The sequence below is a fragment of the Dryobates pubescens genome, chromosome 4 (assembly GCF_014839835.1).
Source record: "Dryobates pubescens isolate bDryPub1 chromosome 4, bDryPub1.pri, whole genome shotgun sequence".
In the NCBI taxonomy this organism is placed as follows: domain Eukaryota; kingdom Metazoa; phylum Chordata; class Aves; order Piciformes; family Picidae; genus Dryobates; species Dryobates pubescens.
Window position 1 is genome coordinate 10,443,434 of NC_071615.1, and position 19,675 is coordinate 10,463,108.

The 19,675-nt window shown below is 46.9% G+C and overlaps 1 protein-coding gene across 3 annotated transcripts in view; it reads right to left on the reverse strand.

Annotated features, from left to right (window-relative positions):
• CREBBP (CREB binding protein) overlaps window positions 1-18,505 on the reverse strand; it is a 102,940-nt gene extending 84,435 nt beyond the window's left edge. For 2 of the 3 annotated variants that reach the window (XM_054180476.1, XM_054180474.1), the window contains exons 1-2: window positions 17,608-18,505; window positions 2,956-3,668 (exon numbers count right to left, since the gene is read on the reverse strand). In XM_054180476.1, the coding sequence (XP_054036451.1) occupies window positions 2,956-3,668; window positions 17,608-17,692 (798 nt within the window). In that variant the 5' untranslated portion in view covers window positions 17,693-18,505. The remainder of the gene's footprint in view (window positions 1-2,955; window positions 3,669-17,607) is intronic. The other variant, XM_054180475.1, reaches the window with a different exon arrangement.
• Between the last annotated feature and the right edge of the window lie 1,170 nt (window positions 18,506-19,675).

Sequence of the window (19,675 nt, forward strand, 5' to 3'; positions counted from 1 at the left end):
TGCTGCCTTAAACTGGCAAGAACAGCTCAAAATTAACAATACTGGTTTGTGATGCTCCAGACAAAAATCAATCCCACTTATTACTGAAAGCAGGTGAAGAGATAACATTCTGGGTTTTTTTTAGTTCTCCTTTTTCTCTTACTAGAAAGAATGCTTATAAAAACATACCACAAGAAAGAAAAACAGGAAAAGCAATGTTTAGTCATATACTAAAAAAGGATTAGAACAAACCATCAAGGAAGCAAGGTCTTGCCCAACAAAACTGATCCCAAACCATAAAGGGTCATGAGTGCTACACGCTGCAGATACATACACCGAGCAGCAGAAAATGGGTTCTAAGCCATGCATGTGTGAGGTTAATCAGAGCTACACATCACTTATTTTACACATAATGAGTGAACTTGCTTGAAAAACTCCCTTCAGATTTTTTTCTGCATTAATATTTCACCTCTCTTCTTTTCCTTAAGGATATACTGCTGCAGTCACCTAGACAATTTGCCTCCAGCCTTGATACTGTCCTTCAAGCACCACGCAGCCACATTTTAAGCCATTTAGTTAGGTTAGGCACATTCACTGTGAGGCAGATCAGCTGTCTCACCACTTTTATTTCTGCTCTTCAAGTCTTTTAAGCTGTATACATTAAGTGGTAAACATCAGGGAAGAGGAGGTGAAAAACCAAACCAAGCCACATTCTCCTCCAGCTGAATTTTCAGTTTCAGAAGAACAGACAAACTCACTCAAGTGTTTCTTTACTTTCCTTCAAAGCTTTCATCACAACTGGAGCATCAATAAGAGAAAAGGCTAATGCACAATCATGGCTGATAATCCTATTAGGACAATAAATTGGAGGATGGGAAAAGACTGGATAAGGATGTCAAGCCTCAAGCACTTACTAAGGAAAATGGCTAAGAGAATGCTTCTGCTTGTCAGAAGAAAATCCTGGGAGCAAGTGTTTTGTTCCAAAATGGAAACACAAAATAGCTGTGTAAAACACTGAGCTCACTTGCTCTCTCACTAGGAGACAATTAAATTGTAAATGAATTAAAACATTTTTAGGAAAACAGAACAAAAAAACCCCAAACCCAAACACACACAATATTTTTAAGCTCACCTTGTTCAAGAAATGATGGCACTCTGGAAAACACTGTTTGTATTATGAAGGAGGCCAACTAAAGTGCCGCCTTTCTCTTAAGTGCCACCATCTTCCCAGAAGCACCACTTTAATCACTTATGCTCTGTTACTGAACAGTCCAGTTTGTCCAAACAACTGTGTGTAAGGACTTCTGAAAGCATTAATTTTGCACAACTCATTTGGAAATACTTCACCAGTGCTGAGCAACTGAGGACAACCAAAAGATTCGTCTAACAGGGATACTTCCACTATTCTTTTCCAACATACTCCATGTTCAACTTTTACTTTTTGAACATAAAAACAGTCCAAGTTGGATTCCTGAGCTGGTGGATCCCATTTGTAGCTGGCATGACAGTAAGAGTGGAGCCCTTGATTTGTGCAAGGGCTGGCTTATTCCTTACCAGGGAAGGGCTCGTTTAAAAGTAAATCAAGGTATCACAGAACCTCCCCCAGGAGGTTCCTACAAGTCAGCTGCAGACTTTAGTAAGCCCCTTTGCTTTGAGGTATTTCTTCACACAAAAAAGTAAAACATGATTTTAAAAAGAATTAGTAGTTACACCACAACTACAGAGTGGCTAGGAAAAGATCTTCTTCTAAGAACTGAGATATCCTTGAGTTTACAGAGATCAGCCAGATAACTAGAATGTGTCACTTCCCACAGATGTCAAATTAAGATACACTGATTTTCTTTCTGTGCAGCTCAACCCCGTCCACACAACAAATGCAGCCAATTCAGAGGCTGGAGACAGCTCTATCCACTTCCACATGCTATGACCTTCACTCAGACCACAAGCTTCTCCTCCTTCAGCAAAGGGACTCCCTTCACTGCAGGCAAAATGCTTTTTATGCTCTTTATTACCAAAAAAAAATTAGAATTAACCACACAGTCCTCCACAATGATGTCAGCATTTCTTCAGAGAGCACAACATCCACTTTTCTGCCAGGCAATGCAATTGTTTCCACGATCCCTAACACATCAATGAATTCTCATTTACATGCTAATAAATTACACCGATGAGAACCAGCGATCGGTGAACAGATAAAGTTTCAGAGAGAAATTATCTCCTTCTACACCTCAGAACATCATTTCAAGATGGAACTGTACCCAAGCAACACAGACACGAGATGAGGCACACTGCTATTCAACTGACAGACAGGAATGGCAGCCAGCAGAACGCCTGTCTACGCTCACACATGGAAAATTAAGAAGTAAAAGGCAATGATCATATCAAGCAGGGACCAGAGTAGTGCCCCAGAACAAGAGGCAGATACTTCCAGGTGTATATATTTCCTGCCCTGGTCTGCAGTGGTCACCAAATTGGACTTCTTGCCCAGACACTGCCTTTCCCTTTCATAGGGTTTTTATCTGCTTGGCAATCCATGTGAAATTTAAGGGGTTTGATCAGTTACTCTGTTTCACAGTGGTCTTTGACCAGAAGGCCAATTGCTACACCTCTCCCTTCAATCTACAAATAGTTTTTCACCTTGCTTTAGATGTTGTCTAGCAGCTAAACTGAGACCCTGCACAGAACTAGTGCAGGATGACACCACTCTTTTCTACTTCTCCATGCTAAAACACCATCCAACTTCCAGCTTCAAAGATGTGTTTTTCAACAAGTGCTTTCATTTCTGATGACATGAGAAACACTGTTTCCACTGCCATGCTTTCACGATACCACTAGTGGCTAAACAGGTAACTACAAACTCAAGAAAGTGCATTTTTCCGCTCTGCTCCAGAATAGAATCTACCACATTTTCCAAAGACCTGTATGGAGAAACAAATTAGTGCAATAAATGGAATATATGAAATGATATGTACATACTTTAGTCATTGCTCCTGTCTGTGCTGTGTTCAGTCCGGTGTGACCAGCCATCTGTGGAGATACTTGGGTTAAAGTCTCTGCCAGCACACTGCCTGCATTCCCCTGCATGGCAGGAGCAGAGTATTGCATTCCTGCTCCCCTTCCTCTTCCAGCTGCCCCAAGAGATCCATTCATTACCTGCCCTTGTCCTTGCTGAGGCTGGTTCATTAAACTGTGACCAGAATTACTGTTGAGAAGGCTCTGGTGTGTCTGACTGAAATTAGCATTCATACATATCCCAGGTCCAGTCTGTGATGTTGCAGGGCTGCTCGTCACCATCCCCACTTGCTTTTGTGCTTGAGAGTTCAGAGTTTGTGATGCAGGTGTGGTAGGTCCAGAGGTGCTGGCTGCCTGCTTTGCCAGGCCTGGAGCAGAAGAGTCTCCCTGGTTTAAAGGGCTCTTACCCATAGCACCCAGATTAGCGATGTTCGCGCTGTTCGGCTGCCCTTGGACTTGCCCGCTGACTCCCTGCTGCACCGGGCTGCTGGAGTTCACATTTCCAATGCCTGGGTTTAAGGAAGATCCACTGCCTCCCCTCAGAAGTTCGGAAAGTTGTTTGTGTTTGGAAGCTGCATCTGGAACGAGGTTCCCACTGCTGTTTAAAAGGCCCAACTCGCCATTGGGGATCAGCTCATCAGGAAGATCATTTTCCAAGTCAAACAAAGATCCAAAATCTACAAGTTAAAACAGAAACACAGGTGAAAAAACATGACAAAAAAGGAGCTGCAATATTCACCTACACAGCTTCGTCTCACGCAACAGCACGCACTGAGGTACATCCTGACCCAAGACGCACTACTGCCAGCAAGAGAGTGAACCCCAGAGCCTTTCAAAGAGTCCATTTGCACCCACTGTGCACATACAACTGTGCAGGGCACAGCGCTGGCCAAGAAGCAGGGTTTTAGCAAGACTTCTGCTAAACCATTGTACCAAGATTAAGATGATAAGGTGGTAAGAATACAATGACCTAACTCAACTCTTGTTTTGGCTAAAAGTTGGGCAAAATATCAAGAGATCTTTTCATACTGATTTACTCTCCCCAAAGAGAGATTACATCACCTTCTCCGACCTCCTGTGTAATCCCAAGGTGCTGCATTTCGCCCAGCGATCCTACCCCAACCTTGTAATTTATGTTTGCACACAGGCAAAGAACATTTTCCAGCTAAGCTTAGAAGCTCGATCAAAGACAACAACTACTTCAGTAGTTTGACCCCAGTCTCACACAGACACATTCAGTATCAGTTTCTAGCCATTGATTTGTACCATGATCCGCTGCTTTGGAAGATCCCAAAAGGCACTCTGCATTTTCTCCTCATAATGCCTCCTGAATCAAGTAATTTCTTGATCCCTGAACAGCTCAAATAATTCAAATTGCTCTTTAAGTGCCTGGCCCTCATTTATCATGCCCAATATTGACAGAGGTAATCCACACACTCTCCAGATGAGCAAAATAAATCAATCAAATCTTCATTAAGCCACTTGACAGAACTGCTCTGCCTGGCTGGAACATCCAGACTGGTAAAAAGCGGTGGGGTTTTTGTTTTGTTTTCTATAAAGGAGCAATTCAGGTTCACTAAAACATTTTATCACACAGCATAAACAGCATCTGTGTAACAATGCCATTTTGGTATGCAAATAAGCCCAGAAATTACCTAGGTGCATATAAGTTATTCCATGTGAAAGTAAGTTGTTTATCTAAAGACAAGTGCACATGGTGATATTAACTAACAACTAAGCAAACCAGCCTCAATTCACCAGAGCAGCTTTTCAAACATGTCAGAGAAGCCTTCCAGTTCAAGGATGTGATCTAAACCAACCATTTTTTACTGTAACAGATCAAAAATGTGGGAAAACCCTTTTCTGCCCCCCTCAAAGCCAGCCCCCTGAGAAATCCTAGTCCCTCACAATGAGCAACAAACCAAACAGTTTCCAGCTCAGAGCAAAGAGAAGGCCTTTTCTGAAGGGGGGCATCCCAAATGCTTCACTGTTTAAAAGTTTAATTCAATATTTATCCTGGTGCAAGACCCAGGTTGCAGAAGTGGTGTAAGATCATTCAGCAGGTGACAGCCTGGACCACACTAAGTACATTGAACAGAGACAATCCCAAACACCACGTAACCTGTATCACAAAGCTACTGCCAACACACCTCATTGCATTTAAATACAATGCATTTCATCAGTATTCCAGCTTTCAATTCAACCTAACTGAAGAAAAAGGAATAAACATTTTCAGATGTGTGGTGGTGAGCAGAAACAGTCACAGCAGTGCTAAGTTCTGTCCAATGCTCACAGCAGTGTATCTTTGAGGGGCTTGCAACTTGCCATCATTACCTGGTGAAGTCAATAAGCTCTGAAGAACCCCTCCAGGCTCACAGGACAAAATACACCGCAAGTCAGGAACAGACCTCCTGCTGCCTTTCAAGCAGGGAAGTAACAAACTAACATTTCCATTAGCTATGTTCATCAAGGTATTTTCAATTTCTCCCCTCCTTGCTGCCCCTTCCCTTCAGTTGTTCACTTTTGCAGCTCATTTTTCACAGAAATTCCTGGTGTACCTTAAACTACACCCCTTCCAGCAAAAGCTTTATCTCTCCTCCTCTTTCCCAACCAATTACTTAACCCTCACTGTGCTGCAGTTTGTCTCTTCCTACATATCCCAGTCCTACTTTCCTTCCTCCAAGACCCCACTAATTTTCACCTCCTATCCCTCTCTAACTGCTCAGATGAAGACCCCATGGCCCATTTTCAGCACCAAGCCCTGTTAGGCCAGGGGCCAGTAACAGGTCCTGGTGTCCTGGCAGCGCAGCCCCTGTCCCCACACACAGAGGGCAGATGCAGCCCAGAGCACAACCAAAGACATCTGCCTGCAAGCCACCAAGGGTGGTGATACTGAGTCTGTGGCTGAGGCTTCACCCTCGTTAAACAGCTCTTGTCATCCCAGCTCACTGGGAAGTCCAGAGTTTGCAGCACTTGTTCAGACAACTTCTGTAAATCCCAGCAAACTCTGCTTTTCCAGGCTTCCGCACAAAATAGTTTACATTTCATGAATGGAAGATGCATGCGGAAGCAGGGACAGAGAAGTGACAAGACGTGGAGGGGGAAGATGCTGCTGCAGCTTATAAAAAGAAGAGCAGCTTTGGCCAGCTGTATTTCAAAAAGGGATGCTGGAGTCTTAAGTGCTCCATTTTTTTTGTTTGGCTGGCTGGACTCTGAACAGGCTTGCCAGAGAGCCAAGGACTGGAAATGGTTTTGCAGTTTAGGAAAAGAGCAAATAAAGCATTTGGGAATACTGCCTCTTAAAACCTAAAACAATCTACCACTCTTTAGCCCCTGTAAGAAGGCTATATCTTAAAGATAGGCATGGAAAGTTTACAGCTCTGCCAGCAGGAAAATAAAAAGCAGGTAAACAGTAAAATTCAGTACGTTTTCAAGCTTTCAGACGATGATTAATCTTCCTGCTTTCATATTTTAATCGGTTGTGTACATTAAAAACATCAACACAAGGCATATTTTACAGCAGTTATAAAATACAACAGAAAACAAAAGCCTACTTGAGCATGTCTGAAACAAATCCATAAAGATAAGAGATTGTCTTGGCAGTTATAAAATAAGTATATTTATACACATATAAAAACCTGCCATAAGAAGAACGTGGCCCGCTTCTACTGGTAGCAAACCTCAGTTGCTTCTCCATCCTCGTAAGAAGAGCATCACCAATCCCACTCTCAACCCTTCAACTCTTTCTCAGAGTCAGCAGCAGCTACCAGCAGTCTAAAAATGGAGAGATGCCTTTGTCTTTACATCCTGCTATCCGAAGCAACGCTCAAAACCAAATCCTCTACACCGAGGAGTTTCACCCCTTGAGGAGCTTTGTACCTGCTTGGTCTTCATTTTAAAGAAAGACAGAGTCCCTTAACTCATGGGGCACACACATCCAACTTCAGTGGCTCAGGAAACAGCAGAGCTGACTAAGGCTGCAGAGACCCACCTTGTAGCAGCTCATCTCTCAACACAGCACTCCCAATCCTAAGCCTCACCCCTTTCCTTACCCCTGTTACATAAAACCAAACATCCTCCTCACAGAGAGTCAGACCCCAGCAAGAAGATGCCTTTGGGAAGGGATGGAAAAGCTCTAGGCAGCTGCAACACCCCCACTCTTCGCAAAGGACTCCTGTTCCAATTTGAGAATTTTGAGTTCTTTGAGCAGCTACTTTCACACATTGAAGATAACCACACTTGAGACACACTCTCTCCTAATTTCAGTTTTAGGAGCTTAAATGTCACAGTTTTTTGCCTTCCTGGACAACACTTTCAGCAACTAGAATAAAAAAAGATGTTCTGTTTCTTTCCAAGCCTTCTTAGAAGAAAAAAAAAACCTGCTGCCTTCTCAAGGCAGAACATTGTCATCTGTATGACTACGTGCAACTGTTATCAGGAGACTCGTTCTTAACATACACACACCATCAATTAACTCGGTTCAATGTCATCATTTGCTTTTCCTTTAGTTCAGCCTGGACAGGTGACCAATGCTCTAAGGAATTTCTTTACGTGATGTATTATCTCAAACAGCAAGCAGGAAGAGAACTATTACATTCAGTTTCATTTTTCTACACCGTAGCCTCCACTGTAAACGTGACTGGGAGTTCTCCCATCACAAACTCTGCCTGCCCATCCATGGAGCAGCCACTGAAGTCACACTGCAGTCCCAGCACACAAGCAGTATTTTCACTGTGCCTTTCTTCCACGCCAACATAGCTGTTACATTTCAGTGAGCCCAATTTTGTTTCATAAAGCTTCTTTCAATCATGCCAGACCCCAGCAGACAAAGCCTCACCAGTTCAGAGCTCCATCCGTGCCCCAGAATCCGATGGCAGGTAACTCAGCTCAACAGCCATGTTGTGTGGTGCAGCCAGCAATTACAACATCCACCCCAAACTCCTTCCCAGCTCTGAGGATTCCATAATTTGTTTCATAAAATTAGCATATTTAATTTGTTTCATAAAATTAGCATATTTAATGTTTTAGAGCCATTAAACAACACATTCATAGAAAAAATAACATTTCCAGTAAGAAAACTTTAGTGTCTTAAGGAGAGAAGCAGAGAGGCTGCAAAGTGATGTGCATCTGACCTTGCCTTCCAGAAGAAGAGCATCACATTTTCAGAACATGATTAACAACCAAGTTGAGAATGACAGTGATGAGGGACCTGGCTGGGCCATGGAGACCCTAATGGCTGGGTTCAGGGAAGCAAGGAGGCAATGAGAAATCCGAGTGCTGGCTTCTGGATGAGTCCCAACAAGTTATGGATTGCATAATAAGAGATTTAGTTATTTAATACATTTCTTTCTGTCTGATCTTGTGAACCATTTGGAATGAGAAAGAAGCATCCTGGTTTGTTCCTTCCTAAGTCAGAGGACTGGTCAAAATCAAATACATTGATACTCAGAAAGGAGCCTGACCTTCGGGCATTCTCAAGACTTGCCTCTAGGAAACTCACTGGAATAATTCTCAGTGCTCTCTTGCTCAAGGACTCACAGTCACTCAGGTTGGAAGGGACATCAGGAGGTCTGCAGCCTAGCCCCTCAGCCTCTTCTCAAAGGGCAAGTGCTCCAGCTCCTCGGTAGCCCTTCACTAAATTCCCTCCAGCTCCCCCATGATCTTCCCAGTGATGGAAGGGAGGCTGACATGTCTGTGGTTGTCTGTATTGTCCTTTCAGCCCTTCCTGAAAACAGGTGTAACACTTGTCTTCTATTGCTCTCCCACAGCTGGGATTTTAGGGATACAAGGACTGAGGAGGAGACATCAGTTTTACCACTTCCTTTGCAGCCTGTCTTCTGGCAAAGCATGATTCTCTGTAAGATGAACACTATTAAGGCCACAGATGTGCATCTAAGCAGTGACAGAGATCCTAAAATCAGTTAAACCAGATCCATTTTCCACATCCCAATAACTGAAGGGGACACTATCAGCTTAGAATCTAGTTACAGTAGCTTCAAGCTCCTAAAATCTTCCCCAATCCATTTTTCTAAGACTTCAGCAACTAAGTGACTTTTCCAAACTGAAGCTCATTAGACAGAGCAAACAAATCAAGAAGCTAATGAAAAAATCTGTTCTCTTCTAACTCCTGCTGCAATATTCCCAGTATTATTAAGTTTTGAAACTGCTGCAGACACCATCCCAAACACCAAATATGCAAGTTAGGATGGTGTCTGAGCTGGTCTGGCAAATTTGATGTTGGGGGAGGAGGAATTTTCAACCCACCACAGACAGGGGAAATGCATGTGTCTGTACCCCCTGTACCACAGCTACAGTGTGGGGTAACATCAACTACCTGACACAGGAAAGATCAACAGTTCTGCCCCTGGCTTCTTCCTCAGCTCCCAGAAAAGAGAATGGTCTAAACTCAGACCCTTTCTTGATTACATCAAGTTTAGTTCCTAGCCTCTCTTTCCACTTGCATGCATGTTGTTTATCACATCATCATAAGCTCAAGTTTCTCTCTACTGTACTTATCCAAACTGTCTCTACCATCTCTCTTTTTGCTGTGCTCATAAATGTTCCAAGTCCACAAAATCCTAGGATACCAGCTCCTTTCAGGAATAATCTCTGTTTTCTGATCTACCCTTCCACTTAAAAAGAGATAAAATTCATAAATCACAAATGTCTTGAATGTTCCATTATTAAAAGCAAAGCAATCTATGAGACCACATTAAAAGCAGCTGGTACCAAAGTTAATAGATGGAAACTGAAAAATGCCCTCAGATAACCAGTTAGTCTCTTAGCTCTTTCGATATGACAGAGGGAAATAAATCCAAAATAACCCCCAAAATGTGTGGCAGAAGCAGCCCAACAAGAGTTCTCTCTCTGGTCTGTTTGAAAGCGTGGGATGGCAAATGTTGGATTGACTTTGCTGCCTTCTAGTCCTGCAGGGCCTCTCCACAGCCACTCTTCCTGTCAACTGCCGTTTTCCAAGGCACCTTTGCTGTTTTGACATCACTGGTGTGTCTGTTAACTTTAAATCCTACCCAGCAGTACCAATGACATGGACATGACTGCTGTCACACTGCATGTGGCAATTGGACTACACATAGTGACCAAAGGGCTTCAGTGACTGTCTTTGCTGTGAGAGCAGGAATCTGGGCAGAAGGAAGAGGAGTCCAGCAATGTGGTTCAAGACTAGGAGAGCACCACAATGCTCACATCAGCTTGATTCACCACAGCATCCCAATCAAGATTAAATATTTTAGGGTTCTTGAAGCCCGTTAACAGAAGCAAGATTGCCTTCTTGTCCCATCACAAACACACAGGCCCCCTCATCTCTATTGCCCTATTTTAACAGTTGACTTAAGTTCAGGATCTCCCTTTACAGAGAAATCATCTGGGAATTCAGTAATTATCAGAGGGCACTTGCTCAAGAAAGCAAAGGGCTGCTGGTTGACAGCAGCTGAACAAGAGCTAGCAATGTGCTAAGGTGGCCAACAGCATCCTGGCCTGAATCAGCAATAGTGTAGCCAGCAGAACTAGGGCAGGGATTGTCCCCCTGCAATGGGCACTGGTGAGGATGCACCTTGAGTTCTGGGTTCAGTTTTCTGCCCATCTCTCCTAGAAGAACACCGAGGTGCTGAAGCATGTCCAGAGAAGGGCAACAAAGCTGGTGAAGGGTCAGGAGAACAGGTCTGGCACTTGGGGACACGGCTGAATGGTCATGGTGGTATTAGGTTAACGGTTGGAATGGATGATCTTAGGAGGGCTTTTCCAACCAAAACAATTCTATGAAGTGCACAGCCTGTATCAAAACAGAGTGCTGGCATGAGAATGCTTTCAGTTATCTCACATCTGACACATCCACTGCTTCACGTGCAGGCTGTACTACCCTCACCGTACATCTGTGGAAAAAATCAGCAGCTCACACACACAGACATGAATTATTTTGACAAACTTTAACTGTGACACTCCCTGACCACAGACTTCTTACTAAATACACAGGTCAACACAGCGTCTCAGATTCGCTCAGTCTTTCACCCTCCCCACGAAGACTGACAGCACCGTGGTGACAACTCCACACTCGCTATCTCTTCCTTGCTCAGGCTGCTCCCAACACTCCCTTCTGCCACACAAGTCCTCTGAAAGCCCCCACCGTTACGTGCCTTCTGTGACAGCAGCACAGAACAGGCCTATTCTGTGAAGACTAAAATAGCAATGATTAATATGTACTTGAACTAATATTATGAAACAAAGAAAAAGCAGAGTTACGCAAGATTACTAGGGAACAGGCAAGTTCTGTGTCTCCTTCATCGTGTGTAATAGCTGCAAAAAGTGCGTTGGTTCCCTTCGTTTTTAAGCAACCTTCTTCTGATACCCCAGTTTAAATCTAGAGTCATTTGCTTGGCAACTTCAGTTCAGTTCTACAAGAACATACAACACAAAATAAAGCGAACGTGAATAAGGAAAGAGCAGCAGACAGGCTTAGAACCAAGGATTTTTATATAGATCTCTTTGATAAAAGCTTTCAATCAGAACTGCCTGAGTCAAAAAACACAACCCCCAATGCCTTCCAAGTCTATTTCGCTTTACTGATGTCAGTGAGACAAAGCTGTTCTGAATCACTCTCATTAATACTTTCCTTTAAAGAAGTTTATGAACCTCAGGAAAAAACTTCACAGCTACTACAAAACAGATTTACACTCAGCACTTACTGAATTCAAGCCTCTTGGTAATTTCCATGTTTCGTTGCTCCATTAGATGAAACTACACAGGCAATGACATAGAAGTTAGGTCACCAACAACATCCACTATCAAACCCAGCTATGAAAGCACCAGCAGCAGTGAAGCTGGGCAGCGTGAGAGAGAAGCTCTTGCTCTTCAGGTGTGACACACACAGACAGGGGCTGGAATCTGATACTGCCTTTTCCTTCTCACTGGGCAACAGAAAACAGCTGCCTCAAAGGCGTCCAAACAATGAAGTAACATCTACCTGTGAGATTGGGAAGTACATCACCCACAAAGAGCGACTCATTTTGACACATCACTCTTCCCCAGGAAGTTCCCACAGCATTAAAGACAAAGTAGGAGATACTTTCACAAGCCCATATATGTATCAATAAAAATATAAACAGGCACACACAAAGTTACTGCAAATCAAAGGTACTGTGGGCATCCAATGTTGCAAGTAAGATCCTCATTTCTCCACGGTGGTGAATAAGAAGGGCAAGATGAAGGGAAGCTTTTGAAGAGCGCACGGTAAGAGGTTTAGACTCTGAGCTATGATTGCAATTACCAGTGATAATAGAGGTCTCAGTTTTCTTTTGATTCACACTATGATTCTGCACAATACTTGATAGTATTTGTTGAGACATCTCTATTAGAATTTTCCAAATAAAAAGATTTAGCTGCTCTCTGCATCTCAGACATCTGACAAGACAGATGGAAAACATAACATATGTTAAAAGGAAGATTTACAAAGCAAAGATTCTTGAGAGTGTAAACCAAATTAGGGTGGAAGTGTCGGATTTCTAAGCTATCCCACATGTTTTTTTCCTTGTAACAGAACGAACCCCAGAATTTCTCAAACCCTATTCAACTGCCCCTCTCCACCTCAACTTCACATTAACCTGCAGCATTCTGCTAACAGAGTGAGAGTTCTGTTCATGTCCTTCTCTATTAGCAGGCAACAACAGAGAGTAAACTCTCTAATACAAATAAACACCAAGAAGAGGTGGATTTCATCAAGGTGAAGTTGCAGATGTAACAGTGAAATGCGGCGTGGTGCTGCAGAAATAATTAATGGCACCGGACTGTGACTCCGAGCAATGTTCAGCCAGAACAGAAAGTGAATAATCTGCAGCAGAAAACTGGGAATCATTTCACAAGCTACCAAGAGATCTCTGGGGTCCAACAAAGACTGACCCCCACCCTCCCTGAGCACAGCCTTGATTTCTGCCTGCTGCTGGCAGGGCTTCTCCGGGAGCTGTGTCACAGCACAAGGCAGCACTCACCAAGTTAACTTTAAATCATGGAGTGGAGGAAGGAAATGATTTGATAATGTCCCAAGTACACATGTAATTATCACTCCAAGCTGGGATTTCAAATAGAGGAAAAGGCACAATTTTGGGACTGCAGATTGTCACAGAGAACCAGGTCACCAGCTCAACTTTTCACCTCACACAGATGCTGGTATCAAACTCTTTGGAAAACATCATAAAAACCCCAATCAATAACAAAGTACAAAATAATCTGTTATCAGCAGCGTTTCATGAATTGGAAAGAGGTAGCTGTGCTAGACTCTGCATATTTGAGCCTATTTCCAATGCTATACATCTCCTGTCCCAGATTACAGCTTCAGGCATGAAGTTATGCAGCTGAGTCAAGCTGCAAAAGAATATTCAGCTTGTATCAAGAGTTCGAAGTAAACATTTTTACCTGACCACCTCATCTCCCACCCACAACTACATCATCATTACATCTATATATGGTCAGTCTTAGGAAACAATATAGCCATAAAATATCACACCAAGTGTTTTCTCCACCCCAGCAAGTTACCCTGTGAGTACCACAAAATAAAGGATGCTCCCATGAAACAGTTACAACTCCATGCAGCTCCTACGCCGACAGCTTTTAGGAAGCAGCATTTCTTCCCCTAATTATCAGCTTAGAAATCCAAGTCTGTTCACTTAATGGAATTATCCTTTTTCTTATTCCAGGGAGAGACAGAGAAATCCTGTGTGCAAAAGCAATTCTTAGTGTGGCAGCACACAAATGGCACTCGTGTAAAACAAGAGCAGCCCGATTAAACCGGCTTCCATGGAACTTTGCAGCTATGCAGGAACAAACCCTTCTAAAACATACAAATGCTTTTCACGTGCACAACCCAAATCTGGCTTTAGATCACCAAGAAGTCACTCCATTTGAAGCCTCAGCTACCTAAGCATGCGAACATAAGCTCAGAAAGCCTGGTGGTGTCTCCTTAAGCTAATTTGTTTTAAAGGGAGCCCACCTCCTTTACAACTAAACCCACTGAAACACTTCTTTGGTTTCTGGCAGGAGAATAAGATCAGACCAGGTTGTGCAAAGGCACAAACTCCCTTCTGCAAAGTTCCCTAGCTGGCTGGGAGCGAGCCAGGGATCTACTTATCTCGGCACGTACACGGGCACGTGCGACAGGGCCAGGCTCTCCCCAGCTCTAAGATACGGGCGCTGCAATGCTGACACGCTGGGCTGTCGAGAGAACGTGAGCTACCGGCCCGCAGCTCTCGCAGCGACAGCCGCACTGCTTCATCTGTTTACAAGCTGAAGTTGTGGAGGAAAAAAAACAGAAGCCAACACAAAACCCACACATTCATAAGGGAACTATGAAGTGAAAAGACAGCTCTAATGGACTTTTGGAGCTGCTCACCTCATCTTTGCAACTTCGCCTCCTTTACGAGTTTGTTAATTCATAACTCTCAAGCACGCCCTCTGCTCTGGTCCAAACCAGGCAGTTTCTGAAACTAACAGCAGCAAAAGGCTAGGGGTACGTAACAGATACGGATAGAGGCACTACTTGCAATGAGACATAGACCTCCCCAAGCTACCTATAGAATCACGGTGAAGGGGCACTGCAAGAACACTCTCTGCCGCTGCTCCACTCAAGCACGTTTTTCCTTAGCCTGTGCTCAGAGCTCAGACCAAGAGCAGCTCAAGAATGCCGCTGGTTCACTCTATATTCTGCTGAAGGACTCACACCAGCAACGTACTGAATAGTCATGACACTCAGTGTTAAAATAAACGGCTGCCATAACTGAAGTTACTGTAATTCTACTTTTTGGATGAGTCCCTTGTTCATTCTGCAGCACCCTCGATGAGAACTCCTTCTAACAGTTAGAGCAGGCAAATGCTTAGGTATGAAAAATACCATGTACACCTAATAAAGTGGTAATTAGACAAAAGCACTACTCCTACCTGGCTAGACAAGGAACAATCTTTCCCATGGACACTTCAGTGTAGGAACCAGTTTGCTCAATACCGCTTAGCAATGGCAAGCTCAGTTAACAGCCATGAGCCTTAACTCTCCTTATTCACACAAAAACCAAGGGGGCAACCACAAAATGGGGCTAATGTGAAACTGAACGACGGTCGCAGCACACGTTTCTATTATGCTTTCATCTCTGCTCCCCTCTCCGAGACCACATGTCTGATTTAGCCACCAGAGTTTAACAGGAAAGGTCGTCTTTTCAGAACATAAGCAGACCAATTTCAACAGCACAAACTTTGCTCGGGTAAGCTGAGGAGCTATTTTTATCAGAAAGATTAAAGGCAGCTAAAATTTACCCTGACAAAAGGAGTTGCTTAACATCACCGCATCAAAGCGAGAAGCAAAACATAAACAAGGACGAGCAGTTGCTTTCTGCCGAGCCTTCAGGCCTGCCACCAGAGCCCTCAGCAGCGCACCGCCGCGCTCAGTTTGGAGGGGTGTCAGGCTGGGAGGCTGACTGTTTGGCAACGGATCTGCACAACCCGGCCCTAACGCAGGGTCTTCCAAGCGTGTCCCAGTCACGCAGGCTGCAGCATCGCACAGCGTGGGTTTACGACTGCAATTACCATTCAGTTAACTAACACACAACCTGCTGCTCACTCAGGGCATGAGCCTTAAACCCATCTCCCCAAGCACCTCTGGTCGCAAAGGCAACTTCCCAGGTTGCAACACAACTTTTCTGTTAAGGCTCAGTGCAAGGCAGCAGCCTGGTTTAGGATGAGGAGCAGGCACCTGATCACAGCTCAGACCATTTGTGTTCCCTGCTACAGTGCACAGAAAAGCATTCAGCGATCTTTCGACAAGCAGCATGAGCTGCTGGCCACAAACCTAAAGAGATTTTTTGGGGGGGGAAAAAAACCACTTCTAAGTGCACAAACACTACACTCTCCAGCAGAGAGGTACCTTTGCCTGAAGAACACCAAGCTAAAGACAAAATGCCACAGACACTTGTTCAAAATACAACCTAGAGTTTGCTGGCCCTGGTGACCAAAGGCCCCTCAGCGGAGCAGAACTTTATGCAGATGCTCGAGTTTACATATCTAGCGCTGCACAGAGCTCACCCAGACGCATTAGAACTTGCTGAACAGGACGTAATTATGACTGAAGCATTCCAGAACAGACCAAGTGAACTTCAAAAAAGAAAGGGGGGGAAAAAAAAATAAAAGCCAAAAAAAGACACCACTTCAAACACCTCTCACTGGCTACTGGTCGAGTCTAAAATGTCTCAGTGAAGAACTACAGAAAAGCTGTGCTCTTCCTGACTTACTGCCATGCCTTCTGTATCGCTTCCACGACAGGGATTACAGCAGCTCAATCACAAGACCTCACCTAGATATTCTCTGCCAATTCTTACTCTCAATACCACTTCTTTTTGGCTCCTTTATTTGTAGGCCGAGAAGAAAAAGAACCCACAAAAAAGCCCCGAACAAACACACAGCCCAAAAGGACTGAAGCATCTCTAAGCTATTGCCAAACGCAGATTAAGCAAGCCAGGAGGAAAAAACCCAAAAACCCACAGAATTTATCAGCTCCATTATAGCACTATTTTTTTTCAGGCTATAAAAACACAGCAGGCATAACACGATTAACTTATCGCTGTCCCTTCCACAAGATTCATTAATCTCTGAAAACAGAAACGTGAGTCCAACACACTCTGTATTCCTACAAAACCACTGCTTCAGTGATTGGAACAGTTGGAACCCTGGAAGACGTCAGTGCCCGCACACATGGTCCTGTGCACACACGTGCGTATTTACCATGGGCACGCGCTTGCTGGAAAGGAGAGATTTCGATGTGTTTTATGATCCACAGACCCATTAAGAGCCGAGGGGAGAGCACACCGAAGACCCGACACGACATACAGACGGGTCACGGTGACTGCCAGCTTGCCGGGCATTTCATCACGCCAGGAGACCCCCACAACTTCAATTATTCTCTGCAAATCGTTTGGGTTTTAAGGCAAAACGCTTACAACAGTTCGAGCCATGTAGCTGCAGGTAGGGAGGTAAAAAACAGCAAAATATTAACGTGCTATTAGGGAGTTTGTATTCCGTAGCTTGTCACACACAGGCTGCGTGCGTAGGGCTTTAGTTGTGGGCGATCTGTGGGTTTTCAAGAGCAGAGACCACCTTTTGCAGAACCAGGGTGTCAGTGTTTCTGCTGGCTGGGGTTTTACCCTTCCTCACCCGCACCCCACTCACCTGGACACCCCCAGCATCCAAACCGAGGCGGATCCCTTCACCCCTTCCCCATTAAAACGAACCGGTGGTGGATGATGGAGGAAAAAGAAATTTCAACTCACAAGGCCCTACTCGTCTCTTCTAACCGCTATTTATAGCCGGGACGGTACTTGGCGTACGGGTCCCACCCGGTAACTTCGACTGAAGGAGGCCCAACTGCTCCGGGAGGGATCCTTCCCCTCCTGCCCGGCACCTCGCCAGGCCGGTTCCCACCCCCGCCGGGAACCGAGGCGGGGCGGGCGGTTCCCCCACCACCACCACGCCGGGGGGGGGGGCAGCCGCCCCGCCGAAGGAGGTGAAACGGAGTTGGGGGGGAACCGCCGTTGAGGCCCGCCCGCCCCCGCACCGCCCCGCAGGCCTTACCTGTGCTATCGCTGGCGGAGAAGCCCGGCGAGTTGAGCTTGGCTCGCTTGGGGTTGGGCGGCCCGTCGAGTAAGTTCTCCGCCATGGTAGCCGGCTGGGCCGTCCGAGGAGAGGCCGCCGAGCCGGTAATCGTTAACGAAGGGGTGAGCCTGAGGGGGGGTGAAGCTTTCTCTCCCCGTTCCTCCGAAGGGGAACCCACCGCCGAGCAACAGCGCCGCTCAGTGCCCGACCGGCGGCGGCCCCCGTTCCCCCATACCCGGGCCGGGCCGCCGCCGCAGCAGGCCGCAGGGGAGGAGGGTTCGGGGCGGGGTGGGGAAGAGCCCAGCGCCCCCTCCCTGCCGGCCTCGCTCCTCCCGGCCTCTTTCCCCCGCCCGGCCGCAGCCGCCGCCGCCGCGGAGGTGCCCGGATGGCGGCTCAGTCAGTCACCGGGGGAGCACAGCGGGGCCCCCCCACCCCAACAACGTCGCCACCGGGCTCCCCTTCGCCTCGCCCCGTCCCCTCCCCTCCGCGCCGGGGGGATCGCCCCGGCCCCCGCCCGCCGCCCAACCGCGGCCGAGGTAGGGGAGGGGGGGTAGGGGGGAGGGAGGGCAGAGAAGGAAGGGAGGGGGGAAAAAAAATTTAAAAATTAAAAAATAAAAAAAAATCACAAAAAAGCGGAAAAAACCCGAAAAGAGCCAAAAAACGCCCCAAAACAATGAGCGCGGCGCGGCGGCGGCCGCAGCTCCCGGTCCCGGCGGCGGCGGTCAGTTGGCTCCGGCCCGGCTCTGCCCCGCTGCCTCGAGCCCCTCTGCGCGTCGGCGGCGCTCCCGCGCCGTTGCCCGTGTCCCGGCGGGCGGCCCCGCTGCCTCGGCCCGGCCCGGCCCGGCCCCGCTCCGCTCCCGCCGCGCTCCGGCTCCGCGACAAGATGGCGGCTGTTGATTCCTCAATTAAAAAAAAAAGTTTTTTTTTCTCTTCTCTTTTCCAGAGACCATGGGGGCGGGCCCGGGGCGGGGCCTGCGCCTGGCGTCACCGCGCACGGCGGAACGCCCCCCGGCCGCCCCCGCCGACGCCGGAAAGGCGCGAGCGGCGCCGGAAAGAGCCGAGATCGTCCTCACTTGCTCCGCCGAGGGCTTGCGAGGCGGCTGGGCGGCGGCGGGACCGGCCAGGCAGGTGTAGGGTTCCCCACCGTGTCCCTCTGCGCCCGCCCTCCTCTGAGACCCCCTTCGGCGACAGCGTTCGCAGCGTGCCTCTCGGCTGCCCCCAGTCGCTCACCTCAACCTCCCCTACTTGATTCTGACAGGGTTCCCTCCACAGCGTCACTCCACAGTCACCCTCAGCAGTCTCCCCTTAGTCTCATCTCCTTAGCCCCCTCTCCTTTTCTCCTCGGTCCCCTCTCGTTCTCCCCGAAGTCCTCTGTCGTTGCCCCCTCAGTCCCTCCTCAGTCCTTTCTGGTTCTCCACACAGTCCCCTCACAGTCTTCCCCCAGTCTCTACAGTCATCCCCGCCCAGCCTCCCCTCCTAGTCCCACCGCAGAAATCTCTCCTCTCAACGTCCCTCTCAGAGTGTCCCCTCTCAGCTTCCCCTCAGGCCCTTCTCAGTCTTCCCCCATGTTACCATCCACACAGTGCCCCCAGTTTCCCTTCAATCCTGCCGTGGATGTTGCCCCTCAGTGCCCCCACAATGACCCCCCCCCAATCTCTGTAACTCTGCAGATGTCCCTTCTCAATGAGTTCCTCAAGGCATCCCTCACAAGATCTCCCCTCAGTGCCCTCAATTATCACTCCCCATATTCCCCCCACTTTCTCAGTCCTGCCATGGATGTCCACTCTCAAGTCTCCTCTCTTCAGTCCCAACTCAGATATCCCCTCAATATCCCCCTCACAGAGTCTCCTCTCAAAGTCGTCCCTTAGTGCCCCCAGTTGCCTCAGAGCGGAGGTGCGGCAGGACCCAACCCTCCTGTCACAGTCTGGGGGGTCATGCTGGGCTGCGCCCTACTACAAGTACTGAGTTCAGGGAGTGACATACAGCCAGGCCCTTGGGGTGACGCTGACACCATGATGTGCTTGTGTCCCGCCAGGCTTCCCTCAGC